Raw genomic sequence first — 26,856 nt, forward strand, 5'->3', positions numbered from 1 at the left:
TTTATGTATAGATACTTAACCACTCGGTTTGACTGTCTTGAAAGTATATTTAAATCGATTAAAATTGTTTTTCATGCGCAAGAAAAAAATTGAGCAAACAGACCAAAAGAAAAAGGAAAGTATTTTTTCCTTAACCTTTTACCTTTTAAAAAATCCTTCTCTCCCCGTCAATAAACCAAAATCCTCCTTTGCTGCCCCTCCGCCAAACTCCGCCGTCACCATCGCCGTCGCCGTCGCCGTCACCGGCGAACCTTAACCGCCGTGACTCTGCTGCCTTCGCCGTCTCCCCTGTGTCTTCCACCACCAAATTTCAGTAAGTTGCTCAAGTTCCAGCAATAATTGTTTTTTACATACTTAATTTTCTGTTAAATTAAAAGCAGTGGTGAAAATTATTTAGTCTTCCTTGAAAAAATTTGGCTTTATTCCAAACTTCCACTCTGTGGCCTTTTTGAGTCTGCAGTCTGCACATTAAAAAAATTTCGAAAAAATAAAATAGAAACAATTTTGGCTTTAAATTTCAGAAATTATTAAAATGTGTTGGGGCTAAATTTTTGCACTTGAATGAGCTTGAATACAGATTTTTTAATTTTGTATGATTGAGTATATTCGGAAAATGGAATGTGAAAAGGTTCATGACTTGTGTTTACTTATTTTTCAACTTCCAATACTGCAATTTTAGCTTGTTAGGATTATTTATGTAGCTTGAATTGCCATAAGAATAGGGTCCTTATTTGAGGACGCTTGTAAATTGAATGATGTATTTTTGTGATAATATTGTTGAAAGTTCATATTTTGCTCTACATTACCATAGTTATTACTCCTTTTGTCCCATTTTATGTGAAATAGTAAACTTTCAAAGGGGCATTATTATGCCAAATTATAGCTATTTCACAGAGAAAAAGGCCATTTGAATGACTTTTTTCTCTCTCCATAAAATAGAATCTGGTTTCTGATGATCCAAGGAGATGTCACAGAAAAGTTAATTAATCACATATTCTTTGTACTTCCCAATCATTTAGGTCCTTTCTAAGAAAAAGATCTCACCCTTGTACAGTGAAAAGAATCAGAAATCCTAGCTTTATGAAGAGAGGAAATGCTGTAGATAGCATAATCAAATTTGACGTTATGAATTTACCATTTGAGTTTTCTTTTCGAATTGATAATGTTGGATCTTGGGTACCGTTTTGAAAACGGTATTATGTTTGTAGTTAAACAGATGTATTACATGATTGAACCTGTGTGCTTTGGTGAATGGGACAATTATTTTTTTTTTTGGATGAAATAATTGGCTTCATTGATGTCATCAAGAAGATGCAAAATATTACAAGAAGCAGAAGCATAGAAGCTTCAAAAAGCAAAAAAAGACCACCTGTTAGCTTACTACATATATGCTAACTTAGATACAAAGAGCTAACAAAATTCACAAATGTTTCGGGGGAATCTACGGGGGAAATATTTGCCTAGCTAAATAGAAACAAAAGACATTTAGCTTTTAGGGTGTGGTTAGGAGTTGAAAGTCCATCAAAGCATCTTCTATTTCTTTCATTCCATATGCTCCAACAAATACAAGCAGGTATCATTTTCCAAATATTCTTGATGATCTTATCAACTTTCCAGCTGCCCCAGCTCTGAAATGCCTCCTTCATGTTGTGAGGCATAACCCAGCTAATACCAAAAACAGAGCAAAACATGCTCCTATCTGCTGCAACTCTACAATGTAGGAATAGGTAGTTGTTGGTTTTTGCATCCCTTTGACACATGTAGCATCTATTAACTAACTGGAAGTTCCTTTTAACAAGGTTCTCCTGAGTCAAACATGCCTCATAAAGTGCAGTCCAGCTGAAGCAGATGACCTTGGGTAGTAGTCTGGTTCTCCATATTAATTTCCATGGCCAAAGATCAGTAATTCCATTTCTAGCCATTATTAGCCTGTACCCTGCCTTCACAGAATACCTACCATCACTTGCTCCTCCCCATCTGAACATATATGTGATGTGCTCATTTAGCGTGACATCATGTAGTACCTCTAGCAGTCGAACATAATCAGAAACCTCCTAGTCCTGCAAATTCCTTCTTAGAGTAACATTCCAAATGAGGCCATCCTTATTTTGAATGATTGTAGAGTCGGGATCACGTGCAATCTGAAACAGGTTAGGAAAGTCAGTCCTTAGGGCTGAATTCCCAAACCATTTATCCTTCCAAAATTTGATTTGTTGTCCATTCCCAAATATAAGATGGTGGTGTTCAGAGAATTCTTCCCACAATATGCGTATGCACTTCCACACTCCCACCCCATGGGGTGCTCTTGTGAGTTTAGTACACCAATTGCCTTGAGTTCCGTGCTTAGCATTGACCACCATCTTTCACAAAGGTTGCTCCTCTTGTGTGTACCTCCAAATAAGGCTGTTATGTGGTCCAGGCCTAAACGGGCTAAACGGGCCCGGGCTCTGGCCTAAGCCCACATGGATCGGGCCCACGGGCCTAAACGGGTTGTGTTCCGGGCTATTTTTTTTTTTAATTTTTTTTTATCTAAGGCAATTTCTTGTAAATTATATTATATCATTGTGACTTAAATCTTTTAATTCAAATTTAGACACAAAAAAATTGTAAAAAAATATTCAAGGGAATGCCTTATAATTTTTATTATTACGACATTAACAAAAAATGACAATATCTTTCTTAATCTTCCTCCCCCAGTGGAATGAGCACAACAAGGTGCTAATACCACCATTAAAAGGAAAAAAAACTAATGAAGATGTGCCAAAATACAAGTTACATTTTAGTCTACGTATTATCTCTAACAAATTTCATAAATCCTTCAAGGTTCGGAGGAATTTCCATTGGTGGTGGCGGAAAAGAAGCTTGTTCATCACCGCTTTCGGGCGAAGCGGCATACTCCGCAAGTTCCGCTAGCATTTCTTCATAAGCGTTGTCTATCTCCGGTTGTGATTCAGCAAGTCCAAAATTTCTTCTTTCCGAACGGATCCAATTTCTGAAGAGTACTAATTTTTCCAAGCTCTCCCTCATAGACACTTTATGATCACCGATTTGAAGTCTTGCTTGACTGAAAGCGCTCTCCGATACCACTGTTCAAGCTTGAATACTTAAATTATCTCAAGCCATCCTTGAAAGAACCGGATAGTATTTTTCTTTGTCCTTCCACTATTCCAAAACATTAAAAAGGAGCCTTCGGGATTCTCTGATTCAAGTCCCTGCGACAAATAAACTTAAAGCTCATTTAGTTGTGAACTATCACCAATATTATCACCTTGAGAACCCCTGAACCCCGTCCAAGAACCAAGTATTTTTAGGCCCGCAGTTCTTTTAGATGATTGCGAACCAGACGGAGTAGGGGTTGGAACATTTGGTCTAGCATGATCTAAGGCAGGTTGATAAGCATTATAAATTGTTTGAGCATTTATTTTAATTGAGGTTTTTGCATCTGCAGGTATAGCAAATTCCTCATCTGAAAGTGATAAAGTCTTATAAATATTTGTATACCAAAAGTGAGGACCTCCTAATTTCATGATAGGATTTAACATGACAGCAACACCATAAATAGGGGGGATAGGGAAAAATATTTTTTAAACTTATCTTTCATAGAATCAATAGCAAGTTGATAAATTACCCCACCCTCTGAAAATTGATTAAACAAATTTGCAAGTTCTGCAATATAAACTAAACAGTTAGAAATAGTACGATAATATTGCCCAGATAATTCATTTGTAGCAACATGAAATTGTTCTAAAAATTCTACAAGAATTTTAACATTAGTCCAATCCTGATTTGTAAGGTGCTCATCATCATCACCACTACCAACACAAGCATTAAACATTGCATTTATTGGGTTTCTATATTCATATGCAAAAACTAAACTTTCATACATGTAATTCCATCTAGTCGGACAAGGTTTAGGAACCTTTTTTTTCTCTAAGGCCAAATTCATCTCATTTTTTAAAATATTCTCTAAGTCTACTTCTACGGTATAAAAAAACCAATTAAGAGCCATTTTAACCTTTTCAATTTCAACATTTAAAATTTTCATACCATCTCCGACGATTGATAAATATGACAAATACATCTAACATGGAAAATATTATTAAATGCAGGATTTAGTGTAGTTGTAAGCAAGCCTATAACATTAGTGTTACTAGAAGCATTATCCATTGAAACTGACATTATTTTATCTCTAATGCAAAAATATCTACAAATATCTGCAACTGTATTAGCAATAAACTTACCTGTGTGACATGAATTAATTATTCTATAAACAATAATGCGCTTTTGCATTATCCATTCCCCATCAATCCAATGAGTGGTAACAGTAAAATAATCACAGTTATTACCACTTCTACCAATATCAGTAGTAATAGCAACGTGACAATTTATATGACTAAATAAATAGCGCAAATATTGTTCATATTCATGTTTATATTTATAAATATCGCTCTTTACGATTGTGCGAGGCCATCCTTTATAAGTAGGATTAAAAACTCTTCTAATATAATGCACAAAGTGAGGGTTAGATGGAAAACTATAGGGTAAGCACATAACAATAATCATTTTTGTCAATTCTTCACGATCTTTATTTGGATCGTAATATAAAATGTCACCGGTAAAAGTGTTAATTTCCGGTTGAACTAGATTTGACCCGGTACTAGGGTTAACCCGGGTACCTACACTTGTCCCCTCTTGCGCAGCTTTTATTTGAAGAAATCTAGCTTTATCTTTAGGGTGTGTCTTTATGTGTCTAGTCAAACTACCCGTACCACTACGGTCTCTAGTAAATTTATGAGCCATCAAAGTCCCACAAGTTTTACACTTAGCCTTATTTTGATCTCTTAGTTGAATAAAAAAGTGTCAAACAAGAGTTGTTTCGCACCGTCTAGAAGGTTGTCTATTAAAAGTAGGGGTTGCTACAGGAGGGTCAGGCGGGGCATAATTTGGATTATTATCAGTTGGGTTAACATCAGGACTAGTAGGTGAATCATCTAAATCTGGTTGCGTTTCATCTAAATCATCATTTTCATCGATAGTTGGATTACCATAAAGAGCATTCATATATTCATCATTTAATTGTTAACCTGGTGCAATATCATGGTAAAATTGACTTTTGGTAAATTGGAAACAAGAGTTATCACTATCAAGAATAACAGGTGGAGGAGGATGGGTAACAGGTCTGGGTCGGGAGCCGGGGGAGGAGTAGAAGCTTGGCCACTAGATTCACCAATTTTAGATTTTCCCTTACCACCAAACATTTTTTTCAAAGAAAAGGCCATATTAATTATAATTATACAAACTAAAACAAACAAAACTATAATATTAAAACTTAAGAGTTGGAACGAGTAGCCAAACGGCTAAATTGGCAGGCCAACGGCTAGTTTTTAAACTTCCAACCATTGGCCAATTTTTTTTTAAAAAAATTTCGTTAGGCCCGGTTGAACCGGCCCAGGCCCGCCAGCCGGTCCCGGGCTAAACGGTCCCGAGCTCGCGGTCTCTCCATGCTGGACCGACTAAGGCTGTATTGTAGTCCGGGCCCAGCTCGGGACCGGCCCAGGCCCACGAGCCCACATGGGCTTTGTGCTAAACGGGCTGGCCCGTATGGTCCGAGCCCAAGCGTTCCTAGGAGCCCACTGTGGGCCGGTCCAACATGGAGAGACGGGAGACCGCGAGCCCGGGACTGTTTAGCCCGGGACCGGCTGGCGGGCCTGGGCCGGTTCAACCAGGCCTAATGGGCCCAACATTTTTTTTTAAAATTGGCCAACGGTTGAAAGTTTAAAAATTAGCTGTTGGCCTGTCAATTTAGCCGTTTGGCTTTTTAAAAAATAGCCATTTGTCCCCCAAACTTTTTATAATTACACTTTTTCCATATTCTCAACTATAAATACTCTCTCATTCTTTCATTTTTACTCACAAAATTATCAATCTCTCTCTAATTTTCTTCTATAATTGCTTACTTTATTATTGCAATTTGTGAAATATTGTGAAGTTGGTGAATTGAAGTTGAGTCTTCAACGATATACAATTTTCAAGAAGTTGTTCGTCAATTCGGTAAACTCGTTCCAACTCTTAAGTTTTAATATTATAGTTTAGTTTGTATAATTATAATTAATATGGCCTTTTCTTTGAAAAAAATGTTTGGTGGTAAGGGAAAATCTAAAATTGGTGAATCTAGTGGCCAAGCTACTACTCCTCCCCCGGCTCCGCTACCCGACCTGTTACCCGTCCTCCTCCACCTGTTATTCTTGATAGTGATAACCCTTGTTTTCAATTTAGTGATAGTCAATTTTATCATGATATTGCATCAGGTCAACAATTAAATGATGAATATATGAATGCTCTTTATGGTAATCCAACTATCGATGAAAATGATGAGGAAAATGATGATTTAGATGAAACGCAACCGAATTTAGATGATACACCTACTAGTCCTGTTGTTAACCCAACTGATAATAATTCAAATGATGCCCCGCCTGACCCTCCTGTAGTAACCTCTACTTTTAATAGACAACCTTCAAGACGGTGCGAAACATCTCTTGTTTGGCACTTTTTTATTCAACTAAGAGATCAAAGTAAGGCTAAGTGTAAAACTTGTGGGACTTTGATGGCTCATAAATTTACTGGAGACCGTAGCGTACGAGTAGTTTGACTAGACACATAAAGACACACCCTAAAGATAAAGCTAGATTTCTTCAAATGAAAGCTGCGCAAGAGGGGACAAGTGTAGGTACTCAGGCTAACCCTGGTACCAGGTCAAATCTAGTTCAACCGGAAATTAACACTTTTACCGGTGACATTTTATATTACGATCCAAATAAAGATCGTGAAGAATTGACAAAAATGATTATTGTTATGTGCTTACCCTATAGTTTTCCATCTAACCCTCACTTTGTGCATTATATTAGAAGAGTTTTTAATCCTACTTATAAAGGATGGCCTCGCACAATCGTAAAGAGCGATATTTATAAATATAAACATGAATATGAACAATATTTGCGCTATTTATTTAGTCATATAAATTGTCACGTTGCTATTACTACTGATATTGGTAGAAGTGGTAATAACTGTGATTATTTTACTGTTACCACTCATTGGATTGATGGGGAATGGATAATGCAAAAGCGCATTATTGTTTATAGAATAATTAATTCATGTCACACAGGTAAGTTTATTGCTAATACAGTTGTAGATATTTTTACATTAGAGATAAAATAATGTCAGTTTCAATGGATAATGCTTCTAGTAATACTAATGCTATAGGCTTGCTTACAACTACACTAAATCCTGCATCTAGTAATATTTTACATGTTAGATGTATTTGTCATATTTACCATTTAATCGTCGGTGATGGTATGGAAATTTTAAATGTTGAATTTGAAAAGGTTAAAATGGCTCTTAATTGGCTTTTTTATTCAAACCGTAGAAGTAGACTTAGAGAATATTTTAAAAAATGAGATGAATTTGGCCTTAGAGAAAGAAAGGTTCCTAAACCTTGTCCGACTAGATGAAATTACATGTATGAAAGTTTAGTTGTTGTGAATATAGAAACGCAACGTTTAATGCTCGTGTTGGTGGTGGTGATGATGATGATGAGCGCCTTACAAATCAGGATTGGACTAATGTTAAAATTCTTGTAGAATTTTTAGAACAATTTCATGTTGCTACAAATGAATTATCTGGGCAATATTGTCCTACTATTTCTAACTGTTTAGTTTATATTGAAGAACTTGCAAATTTGTTTACTCAATTTTCAGAGGGTGGGGTAATTTATCAACTTGCTATTGATTCTATGAAAGATAAGTTTAAAAAATATTTTTTCCTATCTCCCTATTTATGGTGTTGCTGCCATGTTAAATCCTACCATGAAATTAGGAGGTCCTCACTTTTGGTATACAAATATTTATAAGGCTTTATCACTTTCAGATGAGGAATTTGCTACACTTGCAGATGCAAAAGCCTCAATTAAAATAAATGCTCAAACAATTTATAATGCTTATCAACTTGTCTTAGATCATGCTAGACCAAATGTTCCAACTCCTAGTTCGCAATCATCTAAAAGAACTGCGGGCCTTAAAGCACTTAGTTCTTGGACGGGGTTCAGGGGTTCTCAAGGTGATAATATTGGTGATAGTTTACAACTAAATGAGCTTCAAGTTGATTTGTCGCAGGGACTTGAATCAGAGAATCCGAACACTATCCAGTCCTTTCAGTCAAGCGAGACTTCAAATCGGTGATCATAGAGCGTCTATGAGAGAGAGCTTGGAAAAATCAGTACTTTTCAGAGATTGGATCCGTCCGGAAAGAAGAAATTTTTGACTTGCTGAATCACAACCGGAGATAGACGAAGCTTATGAAGAAATGCTAGCAGAACTTGCGGAGGATGCTGCTTCGCCCGGAAGCGGTGATGAACAAGCTTCTTTTCCGCCACCACCAACGGAAATTCCTCCGAACCTTGAAGGATTTATGAAATTTGTTAGAGATAATATGTAGACTATTATGTAACTTGTATTTTGGCACATCTTCATTAGTTTTTTTTCCTTTTAATGGTGGTATTAGCACCTTGTTGCGCTCATTCCATTGGGGAGGAAGACTAAGAAAGATATTGCAATTTTTTGTTAATGTTGCAATTATAAGGCATTCCCTTGAATATTTCTTTACAATTTTTTTGTGTTTAAATTTGAATTAGAAGATTTAATTCACAATTATATAATATAATTTACAAGAAATTGCCTTAGATAAAAAAAATTCAAAAAAAAAAATAGCCCGTAACACTTAGGCCCGTTGGCCCGGCCCATTTAGGCCCGGCCCAGACCGCATAACAACCTTAGGATCGGCCCACAGTGGGCTCCTAAGACCGCTTGGGCCCAGACCATACAAGCCAACCCGTTTAGCCCAAAGCCCATATGGGCTGCGGGCCTAGGCCGGTCCTGAGCTGGGCCCGGACCACAATACAGCCTTACCTCCAAAGCCACTTCATCAGTAGGCATTTGTTGTGAATTGCCAGGTCCTTGATTCCCAATCCTCCTTGGTATTTTGGGAGAATGACCTTTTTCCACTTCACCAAGTGAAACTATGCTATTCCCTTCCCAAAGGAAATTTTTCCTTATCCTGTCCAACTGATTTAACACTTTGCTGGGCATATGATGTAGTGACATGTAGTATGTGGGAATGCTGTCTAGGACACTATTGATTAATGTGAGTCTACCACCCATAGAAAGGTATTGCATCTACCACGAGGCTAATCTTCTCTCAAATTTCTCATTGACCCTCTTCCATATTGTTGAAGAGTTGTGCTTTGCTCTCAATGGTAGGCCCAGGTATGTGGTAGGAAGTGTGCCAATATTACAACCCAGAATTCCTGCTAGCTCCTCCAAATTATGAACTTCATTGACAGGATAGATCACACTCTTGAGCATATTGATATGTAAACCTGAAAGTGCTTCAAAAAGAAGAAGAGTTAGATTTAGATGAAGCACCTGATCTCTATCTGCACCATAGAAAATCAGAGTGTCATCAGCATATAGCAAATGAGAGATGTTGATATTGCTCTGAACTCCCACATCAAATCCTCTTATCCATTGTAGTCGTTTGGCCGAAAGGGGATCTCCCTGCCTCAAACCTCTTTGTGGTGAGAAGAAACCAACTGGACTTCTGTTGACTAGGACCGAATACTTGACCGTGGAGGTATTAAATTTGATCCACATGCTGCCAAACCCCATATGTCTGAGTATTGAGATAAGATAAACCCAATTTAATTGATCAAAGGCTTTCTCTATGTCCAACTTACATAGAATGCATGATCCTCCCCTCTTTAGTTGCCAGTCCATGACTTCATTAGCAATCAAAGAGGCATCAGTGATTTGCCTATTCTTTATGAATGCATTTTGTTGATTTGATACTAGCTTCTCCATCACTGACTTGAGCCTTTCTGCTAGAATTTTTGCTACAATTTTATAGATACTTCCAATGAGGCTAATTGGTCTGTAGTCTTTGAGTTCCATGACTCCTTTTTTCTTAGGGATTAGAGCAATAAAGGAAGCATTGCAGCATTGCATGACCTCACCATCCAACAATGATCATGATAATGATTTAGTGCTCCCATGATGTCTGCCTTAATAAAATCCCATGATTTGTGATAAAATGTCATTGTGTATCCATCAGGGCCAGGTGCCTTGTCGGGAGAACATGACTGTATAGCTGCTAGAACTTCTTTCTCCTCAAAGATTGCCTCTAGGTTGAGACTTTCTTCTTCTGTGATACTGACCATGCCTTCAAAGGTGAAAGTAGGTCTCCAAAGTGATCATGAGACAGTTTTTTTTTTGAAACTGGTAACTTTTGGTGAATGGGACAAAGTTTGTTACTTTAGTTTGGATTTTTGTTTTGTTTGATGCATGAGTTTGGTTGTTCCTTCAATTTAAACTCTGAGGTTATTTCTTTATGGTTATTCATAGTTTGTTTAACAACAACAACAACCCAGTATAATCCCACTTAGTGGGGTCTGGGGAGGGTAGTGTGTACGCAGACCTTATCCCTACCCTGAGATAGAGAAACTGTTTCCAAATAGACCCTTGGCATCTTTCCCTCCAAGAACTTTCCACCTTGCTCTTGGGAGACTCGAACTCACAACCTCTTCGTTGTAAGTGGAGGTTGCTTACCATCAGAGCAACCCCTCTTGTTTCTTTATGGTTATTCATGCTTTGTTTAAGTTACTCAACAAATTCTTAGCATGGGTTCTTACTATTCGTTTGTGGGCACGATTAAGAACCAAAAAAAAGGAAGAGATTTTGATTATGATAATTATTACTATTAGTTTCCCTTTTTGGGTGATGTGAAATGCTTTTATGATATTTCATAGGACTGTAGGAATAAGTTCAAAAGATCTGAACATATAAAATCTAACAATGGTTTCACTTACTTTGATCATATAAAATCCAATAATGTTTTCAGATAAAATAAACAATTGACATATTAAATCCCCGTCTCTTCAAATTGTTAGATACTCTTGTATCAAGCAAAGCCTTTTGGGATGTCCAAATTGTTGCTGATGTCCCCTTGGTTTGTAAAACTTTGAAGTTATAAGGGGTCTCTCTTTTTATTTTTTTATTTTTTTTGGATAAGTATAACTTTGAAGTTATAAGGGATCTCTCAAGGTTAGATAGTTTATTAAAAACAGGAGTGCAACTGTTAGCAACTACTAAGTACAGCCTTCGCATGTCATGTGTTTTGACCGTGATCATATTCAGTTTAAGATCTGTGAATTCACTTGATACCTTCATAAATGGGTTTGATATTGAATTGCATATATAGTTTGTGGAAGCCACTGATCCTGCTTCCCTATGTTTCATCCAAAAAGGAGATGATATACATGGTCTGTTTTCCTCAGGCAATTTTAGAAAGTTACATATTCTTTAGCCAAGCTATTTTATTTGCTGATTTGTCTTGGTAGTTTCTATCATTTCACTACTTAATCTGGCATAAATTCTGTTATTAAAATTTTGCTCATTTGGTAAAAAGGATCATGGTGGGATTTAAGAATAGATATATGGTGATGGAAGTTTTTTTGGATCCAAATAAAGATACTGGAGTTGATGAGCCCATCATAATCACTCAATTTAACTTGACCAAAGCCATCAAGGATGTTATTCTGACAAACTTTGGTGAATGCGCCCTCGCCTCATCCACGAATTCATTTCAAGGTTAGTTTTAGTTTATTTTTTTTTTCCTTGAGCACGGAGTTTGCCTCCTTTCCTCTTCTTGGAAATTTTGTGCAGTTTCAGAAGTTCGTATTTTGTGCAGTGAAGTATGTGAATCCCATTACTAAACTTTGTATCATACGAGCATCAAGGGAGGAGTATCAAAGAGTTTGGGCTGCAATAACCATGGTCCGGAGTGTAGGGAGTTGCCCCGTTGTGTTCAACCTACTAGACCTAAGTGGTGAGTTGTAGTGTTAAAAGGGTTCTTAAGTGGAATGCAGTTTTCTCTTTGAAGTCATTTTAACATTGGTCTCTGAATGGCACATATCCTTGTATTCTTATATTCATTGATAGGTCTTCGTCGCAGCAAATGTAACACAGTACTTTTACATTTTCTCCTCCCAGGTAGCATCAGGGCATGTAGAGCTGCAGCATTGAAATGTGATGAGTTCAAATTTCAGCAATACCAGTCATTGGCCGGAGCTCGACTCACCCCAGAGGTTCAACAGCAAATGCAGAGTTATCTAGATAAGATCAAAGTTTTGGAACACTGATGTAAAGAAATAGACCTTGGGCCTACCTCAACTCAAATGCTAGCTCCTCCCTCCCTTGAATTGCAAACACCTATCGAGACTCCAAAGAACATCGACTGCATCCTCTCTTGGATAGCATATTTACCCGCAAAAGCCTACAATGAGCCAATGCTCAAGTGTTTTCTCCAGCGATTGTCCAACAACCTGGTTATTTCCTTAAATTATGAGACACATGCTTGCGCGAAAGAATACCTACTAACATGAGATCCCCTTTTTGTTAACTTTGCATGATGCCATTTAATAGTTGTTTGTAGTATCGTTGTGATAATGACAATGCTCTCATTTTCTCATTATTAAAGTTCTATTGGAAAAATAACAGCGTCTCAGAGCTAAGTAACTCTGTTTGCATCATAGGAAATGAATGAAGAAGAACCAAAGCTAAAGAGGTGAAAATTAGTGAGGGATTAGCTTTTATTTTACATTGTTTCATTAGTAATAGCTCAAAGAAATTTATTTGATATGTACTTATTTATAAAGAAGGCTGTAGAGTAATAGGATTGCTGGCTATTCAGATAAGATGCAAAGCCAGTGAAAATATGTTTAAAATTGGTTCATTAAGGAAGCTATTTAGAAGTTGAAGTAGACATGAACTTCATTAAAAAGGATGAAGATTTGTCAGTAAAATTTATTTATTTCACTTGAAATAGTTCTCTAACAAGTTTTTCAGTATTGCTACTCTACTCCGATGTTGTCTTTTCTCGGACAACAACTAAGACATAGGTTGGCTCGAGCTTCCCTGGGCATATCTTCGTTACCATTACTATGTCAGACCACGCCTTATGATGAAAGGGGGAGAACGGACGGATCACTTATAGCTTAATGAAGAAATGAAATGAAATAAAAATCGACAATCCGACAAATGGGAATATACAACAAAATCTATCAACAAGGGGATGTAGCTCAGATGGTAGAGCGCTCGCTTAGCATGCGAGAGGTACGGGGATCGATACCCCGCATCTCCACTTTTTTGAATAAGTTAACATGACGTATTTATATCTATTCTTTTTTTGTTTTTAAAGATGCTGTAAATTATGTTTTCTTTAAATTAATTATACGGTCAGATAAAATAGAATGACCGGTATATAGAAAAATATTTCACATGGAAAAAGGTGTCTGCATTTGGAGTACGAATCCACGTGATAATTTTTTTTCCTCCAATTGTTGGGCTTAAATTGAGCGAACTCAAGTCTGCCACAAAAATCTAAGTAACGATTGGCACAAAGTTCAATGCATCACACATTAGATAAGAAATTACCAAGAAATAATCCCCACCCACCCACCCACGCACCTACTCCATTACCCCATCAAAATCCTCAAAATAATGATAATAATAGTCTAATACAAGGGTGGATATACATTATATCTTCAACAAAGACAAGAACTCTGTTTTTTCACTGACACCCTACTGCCAATAATTGACTTAGACTCGTCTTTCTTTATATCTGAACATTTATCTGATCTAAAAATACAATCTTGAATATACCCTTTAAAGGAAAACTCAAGATCTTGAGTTTTTTTTAAGGTATAAGAAATCATGGGAAAAACAACAAGGAAACTGGAAGTGGTTTCTCCTGTTCCTGCAGATATAGATATTGCTAATTCTGTTGAACCACTTCATATTTCTGAGATTGCTCAAGAACTCAATCTTAATCCCCAGCATTATGATTTATATGGCAAGTATAAAGCAAAGGTATTACCTTTTTTCACAGGTTATTGTTGTATGCAGATTCATGTGTTAGGATATGTTTTATTATTTCACTTCTGTTTGATTTTTGTTAGCACCCTGTTGTTGTAGATTTTGGTTTACTTTTGTAGTTCATGTTGATTGGTGATTAGAAGAATATGTGTGTATTGGTTGATATTCATTTTCTGATAAAAGTATTGCCTAATGAAAACTAAAAGTTCAAATAATAACTCAATCTTAACCTTCAGTATTATATCTCTATGGCAAGTATAAACCAAAGGTACTACCTTTTATATGTGTGTGTGTTAACATAACTGTTCTGGATTTTCTGTAGTACAACAACAACATCATCATACCCAGTATTATCCCATACCGTGGGGTCTGGGAGGGTAGTGTGTACGCAGACCTTACCCCTACCTTGTGAAATTTTGGTTTACTTTGTCAATCCATGTTGATTGGTGATTAGAAGAATAGGTGTTTATTGGTTGGCATTCATTTTCTGCTAAAACTAAGAGCTAAAATGACAAGAGATTCCAATTGCTAATTCTACGGTTTTATGTGAGCCTCATTAATTGTACAATTGTAAATTGTCACCTTGTTTCTGTTATGCTAATGCTTTTCTGCATTGAAAGGTAGTGTGATTGGGATGCATAGATGTGGTTCCTTTTGTGTTTTGTATAGAAAATGAAGTTAATTTCTACAGCACTGCTATGTAGTCTATTACCTGACTTTTTAGCCCATGTTAGAAACCAAAGAAGTTCTATATTTCATATCTAGAAGAGAAGATTACAAGGCCTATTTATAATACTAATTCACCTAATCTATTAGTTGCCATACACCTAATTACACCTACTATACAACTCATATACATGTGCTAGCTATGATGTAGTACATGTGTATACATGTGCTACACAACTTGTATTACACCTACTATACAACTCATATACATGTGCTAGCTATGATGTAGTACATGTGTATACATGTGCTAGACAACTTGTATGTCAACACTCCCCCTCAAGTTGGAGCATATATATTGATCATACCCAACTTGTTACAGATATATTCAACTCGAGCTCCATTCAAAGCTTTTGTGAAAATGTCTCCCAATTGATCTCCAGTTCTAACATGACCTGTAGAGATGAGCTTTTGTTGAATCTTTTCACGAACAAAGTGACAATCTATTTCAATGTGCTTAGTCCTTTCGTGAAATACAGGATTAGAGGAGATATGAAGAGCAGCTTGATTATCACACCACAACTTTGCTGGCAATGTAGTTTGGAAGCCAACTTCACTTAATAGTTGATGTACCCATACAACCTCACACACAGATTGTGCCATAGCTCTGTATTCTGCTTCCGCACTAGATCGAGATACGACATTTTGTTTCTTACTCTTCCACGAAATCAAGTTTCGACCAACAAAAACGCAATATCCTGTTGTGGATCTCCTATCGGCTTTTGACCCTGCCCAATCTGCATCTGTGAAACACTCAATGTTAGTGTGTTCATTATTCTTATATACTAGACCCCGTCCTGGAGATCCTTTTAGATAACAAAGAATCTGCTCCAGAGTCGCCCAATGCCTGACTGTTGGGGAAGACACAAACTGACTCACAATGCTGACAGAGTATGCGATATCGGGACGAGTTACTGTAAGATAGTTCAGTTTCCCAACCAATCTCTTATATTTCTCTGGATCTTCGAATAACTCACCGTTTTCTTTCACGAGTTGTGTGTTAGGAACCATTGGCATGCTGCATGGTTTAGATCCCAACTTTCCAGTTTCAGCTAACAAATCAAGAGTATATTTCCTTTGGGACAAGAAGATGCCTTTCTTGCTCCGTGTAACTTCAACTCCCAAAAAATACTTTAGTTGCCCTAAATCTTTCGTCTGAAATTGAGTGTGAAGGAAAGACTTTAGAGTTGAAATTCCTGTAATATCACTTCTGGTAATAACGATGTCATCAACATATACTACCAATAAAAGAATACCATCATCAGACTTTTTATAAAACACCGTATGATCGCAATTGCTTTTCTTCATCCCATATTCTAGAACAGCCTCACTAAATCTGCCAAACCAAGCACGAGGACTCTGTTTCAGCCCATAAAGAGATTTTCGAAGACGACATACCTTTCCACACTCCCCCTGAGCAACAAACCCAGGTGGTTGCTCCATATATACTTCTTCCTGAAGATCTCCATGTAGAAAAACATTCTTTATATCAAGCTGATGCAGAGGCCAATCATAAGTAGCTGCCATGGAAATGAATAATCGAACAGAAGCTAACTTGGCGACCGGGGAAAAAGTATCCAAATAGTCGACTCCATAGGTTTGTGCATACCCTTTTGCAACAAGGCGTGCCTTAAGGCGAGCTACTGTCCCATCGGAGTTAAACTTAAAGCAAATACCCACTTGCACCTAATAGCCTTTTTGTTAGTGGGCAGATCGGCCAACTCCCAAGTACCATTCTCATCTAAAGCCATCATCTCTTCTATCATTGCATCATGCCAACCTGGTTGGGACAATGCTTCACGAACAGTTTTAGGTATCCTAGCAGAATCTAATGATGCAATAAACGAGCTAGAAGAAGTAGACAAATGGTCATAAGACACGAAAGAAGAAATAGGATAAGTACATTGTCGTGTACCTTTGCGAATGGCAATATGAAGATCCAAACTAGGATCTGAAACACAGGAGGTTGGATCTACCGACGAAGCAGAAGTAGGTAAAGGATCAGGTTCTGAGGTTTGTTGTCGCCTGGTATACACACGAAGAACAGGTGGCTGTTCGGATGGTCGATCGAGGGAAACGGGTGACTGAGGAAGAGGTGTTGGAGAACTAACTGGATGTGTGACAGTGTAGACCAAAGTATCATCTTCTTCCTCAGGACTGTTATAAACATATGAAGAAAAGAACGGATAATTTTCATGGAATGTGACATCTGCAGACACTAAGTACCTTTTGAGATCTGGAGAATAACACCGATAACCTTTCTGAAGACGTGAGTACCCTAAGAACACACACTTAAGGGCCTTTGGATCTAATTTAGTTACCTGTGGACGAACATCACGAGCAAAACAAGTACAACCAAATATTTTGGGTTCAATAGGAAATAATGGCTTAGAGGAAAAAAGAATGTTGTAAGGAATATTACCATGAAGTACAGAAGATGACATACGATTTATTAAAAAACAAGCTGTAGAGACGGCATCAACCCAAAAACATTTTGGCACTTTCATTTGAAAGAGGAGTGCTCGGCCTACTTCAAGAAGATGTCTATTTTTTCGTTCCGCAACCCCATTTTGAGAAGGGGTGTCAACACAAGAAGATTGATGTAGAATACCATTTGTAGCCATATAATCTTTAAACAAATCCGAAAAATATTCTTTTGCATTGTCACTCCTTAAATTACGAACGGAAACATTAAAATGAGTTTTTATTTCAGCATAAAAAATTGAAAACAACTCCGAACGATTTTTCATTAAATATAACCAAGTAACACGAGAATGATCATCCACAAAGGTAACAAAATATCTAAAACCAGTTTTAGAGATAATAGGACATGGACCCCAAACATCGGTGTGAACTAACTCAAAAGGTAAGTCGACCCGTTTATTGACTCTAGAAACTTTAGGAAGGCGATGGTGTTTAGCAAACTGACATGACTCACAATCTAAAGAGGAAATACTCTGAAACTGAGGATATAACTTCTTCAAACTAGACAAGGATGGATGACCCAATCGACAGTGTACATCAAAGGGAGACAACACAATTGAACAAGAAATGGATTTCGGCACTTGTGATTCAAGAACATAGAGACCCCCAGACTCAGAACCTTTACCAATAATCTGCTTCGTCGTAAGATCCTGAAAAAGACAATAATTGGGAAAAAATGAGACACAACAATTTAGAGTACGAGTAAGTTTACTGACAGATATTAGATTGAAAGAAAAATCAGGCAAATTTAAGACGGAACTAAGGGAAAGAGAAGATGTTGGGTTAATAGTGCCAGACCCCAAAACATATGAGGTAGACCCATTGGCTAAAGTAACTGTGGAACATTGGGTATGTGACTGAAAAGTGGAAAAGAGTTTAGAGTTACCTGTCATATGATCTGTGACACCAGAATCAATGACCCATTTGGATGACGAAGAGAGGAGACACTTAGTGGTTTTACCTGACTCGGGGATAGTATTGATAGGAGGAGATGATGACTGAGATGGTGAAATAGTCTCGGAAGTGGCGATGTTGGCATACTGAGATCTTTTGTTCTTATTCTGAAGTTTCACACAATAACGTATGGTATGACCGAGCTCATGACAATAAAAACATTCAACTTCCCCTTGCTTTAGGTCTCGACTATCGCTACTCCGATTGCGATTACTATGACTCCTATTCTTTTGGACGCGGCTAAGCAGAGCACCACTATCGATCGTGGCTGTCGGACCTGGATGAGACTTTTCAGTACGCAACACTCTTGTAAAGGCCTCTTTCAAGGAAGAGATAGCAGTCCCAGATAAAATCTGCGATTTGGCCCCTTCAAATTCGGGAGAAAGACCAGAAAGGAAACTCATGACCGCCAGTTGTTCACGCTGAGCCTGTTGTACCTTCACATCTGGACTAAACGACAATATAACATTAAGCTCATCATACACCTTCTTAAACTCTGAGAAGTAAGTGGTGAGAGAGCGATCTTGCATGGATGGATGGTAAAATGCCTGGCACACATCATACATGCGAGACAAGTTTCCTTTGCCAAAGTACAAAAAATCTAAATAATCCATTAGATCCTTCACATAATCACAATGAGAAACTAGATCATTTACCTCACTGTGCATCGAATTCTTGATTTGGAGAAACAATTTTGCATCCTCCTTTAACCAGACTGATTTAGTCTCATCCTTGGGTGGATCATCAACCAAGTGGTTCTCTTTGTCGATGCTCCGCAAATAGAGACGGATCGTCTTACTCCAATCCATGTAATTGGAACCCATGAACTTATTCTCCGTAATTTTGGACATAACCGGAATGACATCAACGGTAGGTTTCGTTTCAGTCATCTTGCACCCGAATAATAGCAGAATCAAATAGTCAAGAACAGTGCAGTGAAATTTGAACAGTGCAGTGAACAGTGAACAATACAGTGAACAGTGCTGGAACAGTGATCTTGGAGAATGAAAGTTGTCAGGAAAAAAAAAATCCTGACAGTACCACTTTGGTCGGAATAGTGAGTAGAAAAATCTGTAAAGAAGCGGTCGGGGCAAAAAATGGTCGGAAATAGTGAAATAGAATCAAAGCAGCGAAAGACTATTCTGAACAAAAATAATTCGAACGGGGAAAAAAAATTCCCAACAACAAACTGATTAAAAAACTTCAATGCTCTGATCCCATGTTAGAAACCAAAGAAGTTCTATATTTCATATGTAGAAGAGAAGATTACAAGGCCTATTTATAATACTAATTCACCTAATCTATTAGTTGCCATACACCTAATTACACCTACTATACAACTCATATACATGTGCTAGCTATGATGTAGTACATGTGTATACATGTGCTACACAACTTGTATTACACCTACTATACAACTCATATACATGTGCTAGCTATGATGTAGTACATGTGTATACATGTGCTAGACAACTTGTATGTCAACACTCCCCCTCAAGTTGGAGCATATATATTGATCATGCCCAACTTGTTACAGATATATTCAACTCGAGCTCCATTCAAAGCTTTTGTGAAAATGTCTCCCAATTGATCTCCAGTTTGAGTTTCTTAGACTAAAATGAGGTCTTTTAGTTGAAAACAAGCATGCATAAGAGGATATGAATGTGACATGTGCTTTTGTGTATCGCTATTAATATGTTGGCTTTTCTTTGATGGTCGGTGAGTTGATATGTTGAATTTGTTGTGATTCTAGGTGCTGTTATCAGTGCTTGATGAGGTTGGAGGAAGTCAGGACGGGTATTATGTGGTGGTTGGAGGGATAACTCCAACCCCTCTTGGAGAAGGGAAGTCCACCACCACCGTCGGCCTTTGCCAGGCTCTGGGAGCTTTCCTTGATAAAAAGGTAACTTGAATTCTCTCTAGCAGCCTGTCTCACAAACTTAGAAGAAGTAACTGTATCCTAACAATTAGCTAATATATGCCTGTAAGCTAATATCTCTTGACCTTGTAAAGAAGGATAATATATAAGTGAAGAAATGTGGATATATTATCTGGTTTTTCTGAACATCAGAGAAAAGTTGACAAATATTCATGTTATGGTTTTTTTCTTCTTCTTGCTGGAAAATTTTGAGAAGTTGGATAGATATAAGCAAGTGTTTTTCACTTTGAGGTCTCTGAATCAAGATTTAGATTTTGTTATTCGAGTCAGAGTCTTCATTTTCTTGTATTTTTCATTGAATCTTTCTACTAATCCAATTGAAGATGTCCCTTTTGGCTTGTATATTGGTGCTACCTGACCCTCTCCTTATGGATTATAATGTGAGACAAAGAGAAATCTTGGGCAGAGGAAAGATTTGGCTATTCCTTTTTGCTGAATCTCTCCCTCCTAAATTTTCCTCATTTCTTCCTCTTTTTGTCCTAATTTTTGTAGAGATGTAAAAAACCATCTAAAATTTCATGTCTATCAGGTATACGTGGATGATTAATTTTCTCCTAGTTAAATCAGTAACTTATAGCTGAGCAAATGATGTCCATACATTTTTATATTTTTAAGATAAAGCACTATAATTGATTTCATGTTATTTTGATAAGAAGGCATTATCCATGTCAGCGTTTGCGTCCTAGAAATGCTGTCTATTTTTTATTTTTTTTTAATTTTATCTCTGACCAGTTTCCTCTCGACCTGGTTCTCTCAGGTTGTCACATGTGTCCGCCAACCATCGCAAGGACCAACATTTGGAATCAAGGGTGGTGCTGCAGGAGGTGGTTACAGTCAAGTGATACCAATGGATGAGTTCAATCTTCACTTAACAGGAGATATTCATGCAATTACAGCAGCAAATAACCTCTTGGCTGCTGCCATTGATACGCGAATCTTCCATGAATCTTCACAGTCTGATAAGGCTCTCTTTAACAGGTTATGCCCGCCAAATAAAGAAGGTAAACGGAAGTTCTGCGACATAATGTTTAGGCGTTTGAAGAAACTTGGTATTGGCAAGACGGCCCCTGAAGACCTTACTCCTGAAGAGGTCAATAAATTTGCTAGGCTAGATATAGATCCCGCTTCCATCACATGGAGAAGAGTTATGGATGTCAATGATAGGTTTTTGAGAAAAATTACCGTAGGTCAGGGCCCCGAAGAGAAGGGGATGGTGCGGGAGACAGGATTTGATATTTCAGTTGCCAGTGAAATAATGGCAGTTCTAGCCCTCACGACATCACTAACTGATATGCGAGAGAGGCTGGGGAAAATGGTAGTCGGGAATAGCAAGGCTGGTGATCCAGTTACGGCTGATGATCTTGGGGTTGGAGGCGCTTTGACCGTCTTGATGAAAGATGCCATTAACCCTACTCTTATGCAGACTCTTGAGGGCACTCCTGTTCTTGTTCATGCGGGTCCTTTTGCAAATATTGCGCATGGAAATTCATCTATTGTTGCTGACAAGATTGCATTAAAGCTCGTCGGACCTGGTGGCTTTGTGGTTACAGAGGCTGGCTTTGGTTCTGATATTGGGACAGAGAAGTTTATGAACATCAAATGTCGATATAGTGGCTTGAAACCTCAGTGCGCTGTTATTGTGGCCACTGTAAGAGCCCTTAAAATGCATGGTGGAGGACCTGACGTCACAGCTGGAAGGCCTCTTGACCGTGCCTATGTAACTGAGAATGTTGCACTAGTGGAAGCCGGTTGCGTGAATCTGGCCAGGCACATTTCAAATACAAAAGCTTATGGTGCAAATGTTGTGGTTGCCGTCAATGCGTTCGCATCTGATACTGAAGCAGAACTAAATGCAGTTAAAAATGCTGCATTTGCTGCAGGAGCATTTGATGCAGTAATTTGTACTCATCATGCTCATGGTGGCAAAGGAGCGGTAAGTCTTTTATGCAATCATTGCACTTCTATGGAAAAATAAAAAGAGGTTTTTGAGTAGAAGGTTGAGTACCAAATAAATTACACATGCTAAAAAACTCAAAATTTTCAGTTAAGAGACGCATATATCCAAATTGACAATACAAGTTTCTGCAGAATATTTGGTTCGGGATTAACTAAATGTCCTAACAATTCCATTATAGAGTCAACAGCGCATACATGATTGACTGTCAGTTAATTGGTTCTTGCAAGAGCGTGAAGCTATTGTTTTAGTCATAGTGGTCGCCATAATTATTTTGTTATGTAGTTTTGCTTTTGGTTGTCTGCTGCTTGGCAGTTTAGAAGTATTAATCAGCTGAACGTTTTTATTAGTTTGGATCTAGTTTACTAATCTGAAGACTCTCGCACTCTGACCTGAACTTATGTGATGTAATGAACGTATAACCATATGATAACCTCTAAGTTGTTTTTTCCTCCATCCTTATTTTGGACAAAAACATGAAAGAAACATGTAAATGTGTTGTGTTGACCGTTTCGCTATGGGGTTTACTAGTTGCTAATATGAAACACTAATAAGCTGGAATTGTTTATTCAGGTGGATCTTGGAATTGCAGTTCAGAAGGCCTGTGAGAATGCAACACAACCACTAAGATTCCTGTACCCGCTGGATATAGGTATAAAAGATAAAATAGCGGCAATAGCAAAATCATATGGTGCTGATGGAGTTGAGTACTCTGAACAGGTAGATTTTTCCAGTGCTCATACCTATTACTGCACTTTCTTTCTTATTTTATCTGTGTTTCTCTCTCCAGATGTTAACAAATTCAGAAAAGCATTTTTGGTGTTTAATATCTTTAGTAGTTCTCTTTGATGTGAGAGTTAGTTTACATCCCATATATGGTTTGTTTTTTTAGGCCTGTTATCTTTGACTTGTCTGAATAGGTTGCACTGCAGAGCGATTTTGCATCATGGTAAAAATCAAGGGTAAGAGTGGGTGACTTTTCTTTTCTTTTACTTTCTTTTTGAATATAGATTAACAGTGAATTGATTATTGATTTTAGTTCAGATGCAGAAAAGTTTTCTTTAGTAGTAGATTAGTTGCAGATATTAGTAAATATTGGCGACATTATCAGGGTATATGATACGTATAAAGACATAGCATGGAGATCAACATAGCATGACTTGTTAGACTGCGAATCAAGCCTTTTCTCGTGGCTTGATTAACACTCTAACCTTATCTTGCCTTTGTTTGCTTCTGTTTTTTCCAGTGTTGTCAAAGGCGCACTTAAAGCGTGCTTAAGCCCTGAAGCGAGGCTCAAAACATGTTGAGCGCTTTGCCTCGCTTTGTGCGCGCTTTACTGTCGCATCAACTCTCTAAGACATATTTTTCCTTACCAATGAGTGTAATCCTGAAAAAGCAACATTAAACAATTGATATTTCACTTTATCTTAAATCTTTTTCAATTTTTTTATCCATATATTTGTTATCCATGCTTATAATTATTAGTCTTGGACTACAAATACATATTTTTATTTTTTCTCCAGTTGCGCCTTTTATCATTAAAGCCCACACTTTATTTGCGCTTTGTGCTTAAAGCTCCAACAGATAGAGCATTTTTGTGCTTTTCGCCTTTGATAAGACTAGGTTTTTCCTTTTATAACCCTTTATGATTAGCATAGTTATGCTGCTATATCTGTCTTCGCTTGAAACCCAATTGTGCTGCTCTTTTGTCATATCTTTTTAACTGGACATTTTCCTAGGCACACGCTCTTGTATGGAATGATAGTTTCTCTCTCTCTATATATATGTGCATTTGGTGAAGTTCTTTGTTATTCTTCTTATATTGTTGTGACCTATAAATCTTCTGTAGTTTTCCCATAACTATCATTATACAACCATTTAGCCGTGAGAATTCCCTATATGCCGCATTTAATAATAAAATTTTCTAATAATCTAGGACTTCAAGTTTTTCCTTGTAATTTGTTGCTGAAGGTGTTGGTACGTATAGCCTAATTGATGCCTTAACGCACCTTTTATGTTAATCACAACGTTGAAAACTATCACTGATCCACCTGAGATTGTTCGGTAATTTAATCTGGTACAAGACTTTGATTTTGTTGAAAGCATAGTTACATACAGTGAAATTCTCTTGGTCTTTTTCATTAACACAAGGAGTTTGATATCTGTGCTATTAGGCTGAGAAGCAGATTGAGATGTATAGCAAGCAAGGATTTTCTAATCTGCCAATTTGCATGGCTAAAACACAATATTCATTCTCACATGAAGCTGCAAAGAAGGGTGCTCCAAGTGGATTCATCTTGCCCATCAGGGATGTTAGAGCAAGCATTGGCGCGGGATTCATTTATCCACTAGTTGGAACAATGAGCACAATGCCTGGTCTGCCTACGCGGCCTTGTTTCTACGAGATTGACATTGACACCTCTACTGGAAAGGTAATTGGTCTTTCTTGAGAATCTTGACAGGTTGCACTGTGTTTTGGCAGAAGTGATGAGTTTGTCGAGTTCAAGACTTCCTCCTCCTACATAGTGCTCAGCAGATAACGATACTGCTTCGAGCCACTTGTGTGTTTCTTATTGTGTACACTAGTGTAACAGAATAATTGTTTTTCTGCTGCCTGATGTTGATTGAATAAACCTGCATATTGCGTTTTGTATATCCAGATTTCGCGTCACGATTTGTAAGTCTGGACAAAATTCTCGTGCTCTACTACATTTTCTTAGAAAGTGATTTAGAACTAGTGTAGATTATGTTGTGAATCTTGCACAAAGATTACAAATTTGAGTGCAAAGAACATCATTGTTTTGCAATGTTTTTTCCATATCTGTTAATGTGCTCATCTTTTAAACTTTGGGCTATTTGATTTTGGCCCAAGTTAGTCCTATTTTTGGACTGGTGTGAGATCTAACTAGCAGCCCATAGGGGACAAGTTGCACTTTACCAAGTAAATTAGCTGGGCCGTATGCCGGATTGTGCTTGAGCTTCTACTTATATATGTAAGAAAAAATGACACTGTAGAGCCACTCTCAAAATAATAGCCGAAAAATTGTATATATATATATATTTTTTGTGTATATATATATATATGTGTGTGTGTGTTATATACAAAAATTATATAAATTTTATATTTTTTTGGCTACCAAATATAAATAGTTTCTAGTACGGGCCAAAAGTGTTAATGCCCTGCTCATTTGGTGCAGCCTTTCACAGCTGGCTCGGTCATGTGCTTAAGAATGTTTAAGGGCAACTCTCCATGATTATAACCATAGAGTCTACCATTAATTAGTGTTCTATCGCTAATCCACCATCTTATGACTGAAACTCCTTATAAGATTTTTAATTGTTTAGGCGTCAGTGTTCCCATGGGTATATATTGTGTTATGGTCAAGAGGTCAGAATTCGAATCGTAGTATCATAAGTCAGTGTCAACTCTTCTCGTAAGATTAAAAAAGAAGAGTGGATTAAAACAGAATTATTCAATATATTTTTCACCACTTTTAAGATTCCTTTAATTGATAACTCTCTATTTAAACAGCCACCATCATAGGGTATGACAACATCCCTATATAATAGCCATTTACCAATTCGATCGGGGTAAACGGTCGCTTGAATTTAAGAAAAGGTCTTTTGGATTTATCCATGGTTTGTATGTTTAATTTATTCCTTATCCCTAAAATCCTATTTCTTAATTCTAATTCAGTTTAAATCCACCCAAATAGGATTTTTAAAAAATAGGACTTGTTTTTTCCGACTTGAGCATCTAAATTTGGGTCAATACCAGCAAAAACATATCTGAACAAGGTTCTAGCACCATGCCAAATGTGTCCGAAGAAGAAGAAGAGCAAATCAAACGAAGCATGCCCAAAAGTAAACCAACCCCTTGATTGCTACGAAAAACACCATCGGATTTTAAAGTAGCACGATCTAATTCAAAATTTTCATCCAATTGAGCACGTCTAGCATATTTTTTCACAGTAGCAGGATCACTATAATTGACGCCGTTGAGTTCGCCGCCGTAGAACTCAACAGTTACACCTACTTGTTCAACACTATACTTCGATTTTGCCCTTCTAAAGGGAACATCGGCTCTAACAATTCCATCGCCATCTACCAAAACGACCGGAAATGTTTCAAAAAAAGTAGGCATACGACGTACAAAAAGTTCACGCCCTTCTTTATCTCTAAAGATAGGGTGGCCTAACCATCCAACCGATTTATCCCCGTTATCCATTGAGCCCGCTCTGAATAATCCCCTTTTGCCGGATTATTGCCGATGTAATCATAAAAAGCTAATTTTTCAGGAATTTTAGACTAGGCTTTTGATAAACTTTAATTTTCTGTTAGCCCAGCACTAACTCTTCGATATATTTCTTGTTGGAAGTACCCCTGATCCCATTGGTAACAAGTGGGCCCAAATAATTCAATCGAGGTTGTTGCCGAACCATACCACATAGTTCCGGCAACAACAAAAGTTGCAAAAAAGACAGCAGCAATACCACTGGAAAGGACGGTTTCAATATTTCCCATACGCAATCCTTTGTATAGACTTTGTGGCGGACGGACGCTAAGATGGAATAGGCCCGCTAATATGCCCAATGTTCCTGCTACAATATGATGAGAGGTAAAAATCGAGTTTTTCTCGAAACTCAATATTATATTATGTTATAATATATGTCCTTTAGAACATCACTTTGCTATATAGCAGCCAAAATTTTTTGGAACAAATAAAGCTAATTGACTGTATTAAGAACCAGCGAACCAACGAGACATGTGAAAAATTGGACACTTACAAACTTCAAGATTCAGAAATCCTGAAATAAATT

At 37.4% G+C, this 26,856-nt stretch overlaps 2 protein-coding genes and 1 non-coding gene across 3 annotated transcripts; all 3 read left to right on the forward strand.

Annotated features, from left to right (window-relative positions):
- The first annotated feature begins 51 nt into the window (after positions 1–51).
- Positions 52–12,579, forward strand: LOC107800155 (putative ribonuclease P/MRP protein subunit POP5). Its single transcript, XM_016623312.2, has 4 exons — positions 52–313; positions 11,515–11,696; positions 11,797–11,934; positions 12,099–12,579. Exons 2-4 carry the CDS (start codon positions 11,519–11,521, stop codon positions 12,245–12,247), a joined length of 465 nt encoding a protein of 154 aa, XP_016478798.1. The 5' UTR covers positions 52–313; positions 11,515–11,518; the 3' UTR covers positions 12,248–12,579.
- A 596-nt stretch (positions 12,580–13,175) lies between these two features.
- On the forward strand, positions 13,176–13,248 carry TRNAA-AGC (transfer RNA alanine (anticodon AGC)). The gene has a single exon. It is a non-coding gene; the product is annotated as a tRNA-Ala (tRNA).
- A 141-nt stretch (positions 13,249–13,389) lies between these two features.
- On the forward strand, positions 13,390–24,843 carry LOC107808503 (formate--tetrahydrofolate ligase). The gene is made up of 5 exons (XM_075237533.1): positions 13,390–13,976; positions 19,897–20,046; positions 20,840–22,015; positions 22,610–22,756; positions 24,211–24,843. The coding sequence occupies exons 1-5, from the start codon at positions 13,821–13,823 to the stop codon at positions 24,484–24,486; spliced, it is 1,905 nt and encodes a 634-aa protein (XP_075093634.1). The 5' UTR covers positions 13,390–13,820; the 3' UTR covers positions 24,487–24,843.
- The last annotated feature ends 2,013 nt before the right edge of the window (positions 24,844–26,856 follow it).

The sequence above is a fragment of the Nicotiana tabacum genome, chromosome 18 (assembly GCF_000715075.1).
Source record: "Nicotiana tabacum cultivar K326 chromosome 18, ASM71507v2, whole genome shotgun sequence".
NCBI classification, from domain to species: Eukaryota; Viridiplantae; Streptophyta; class Magnoliopsida; order Solanales; family Solanaceae; genus Nicotiana; species Nicotiana tabacum.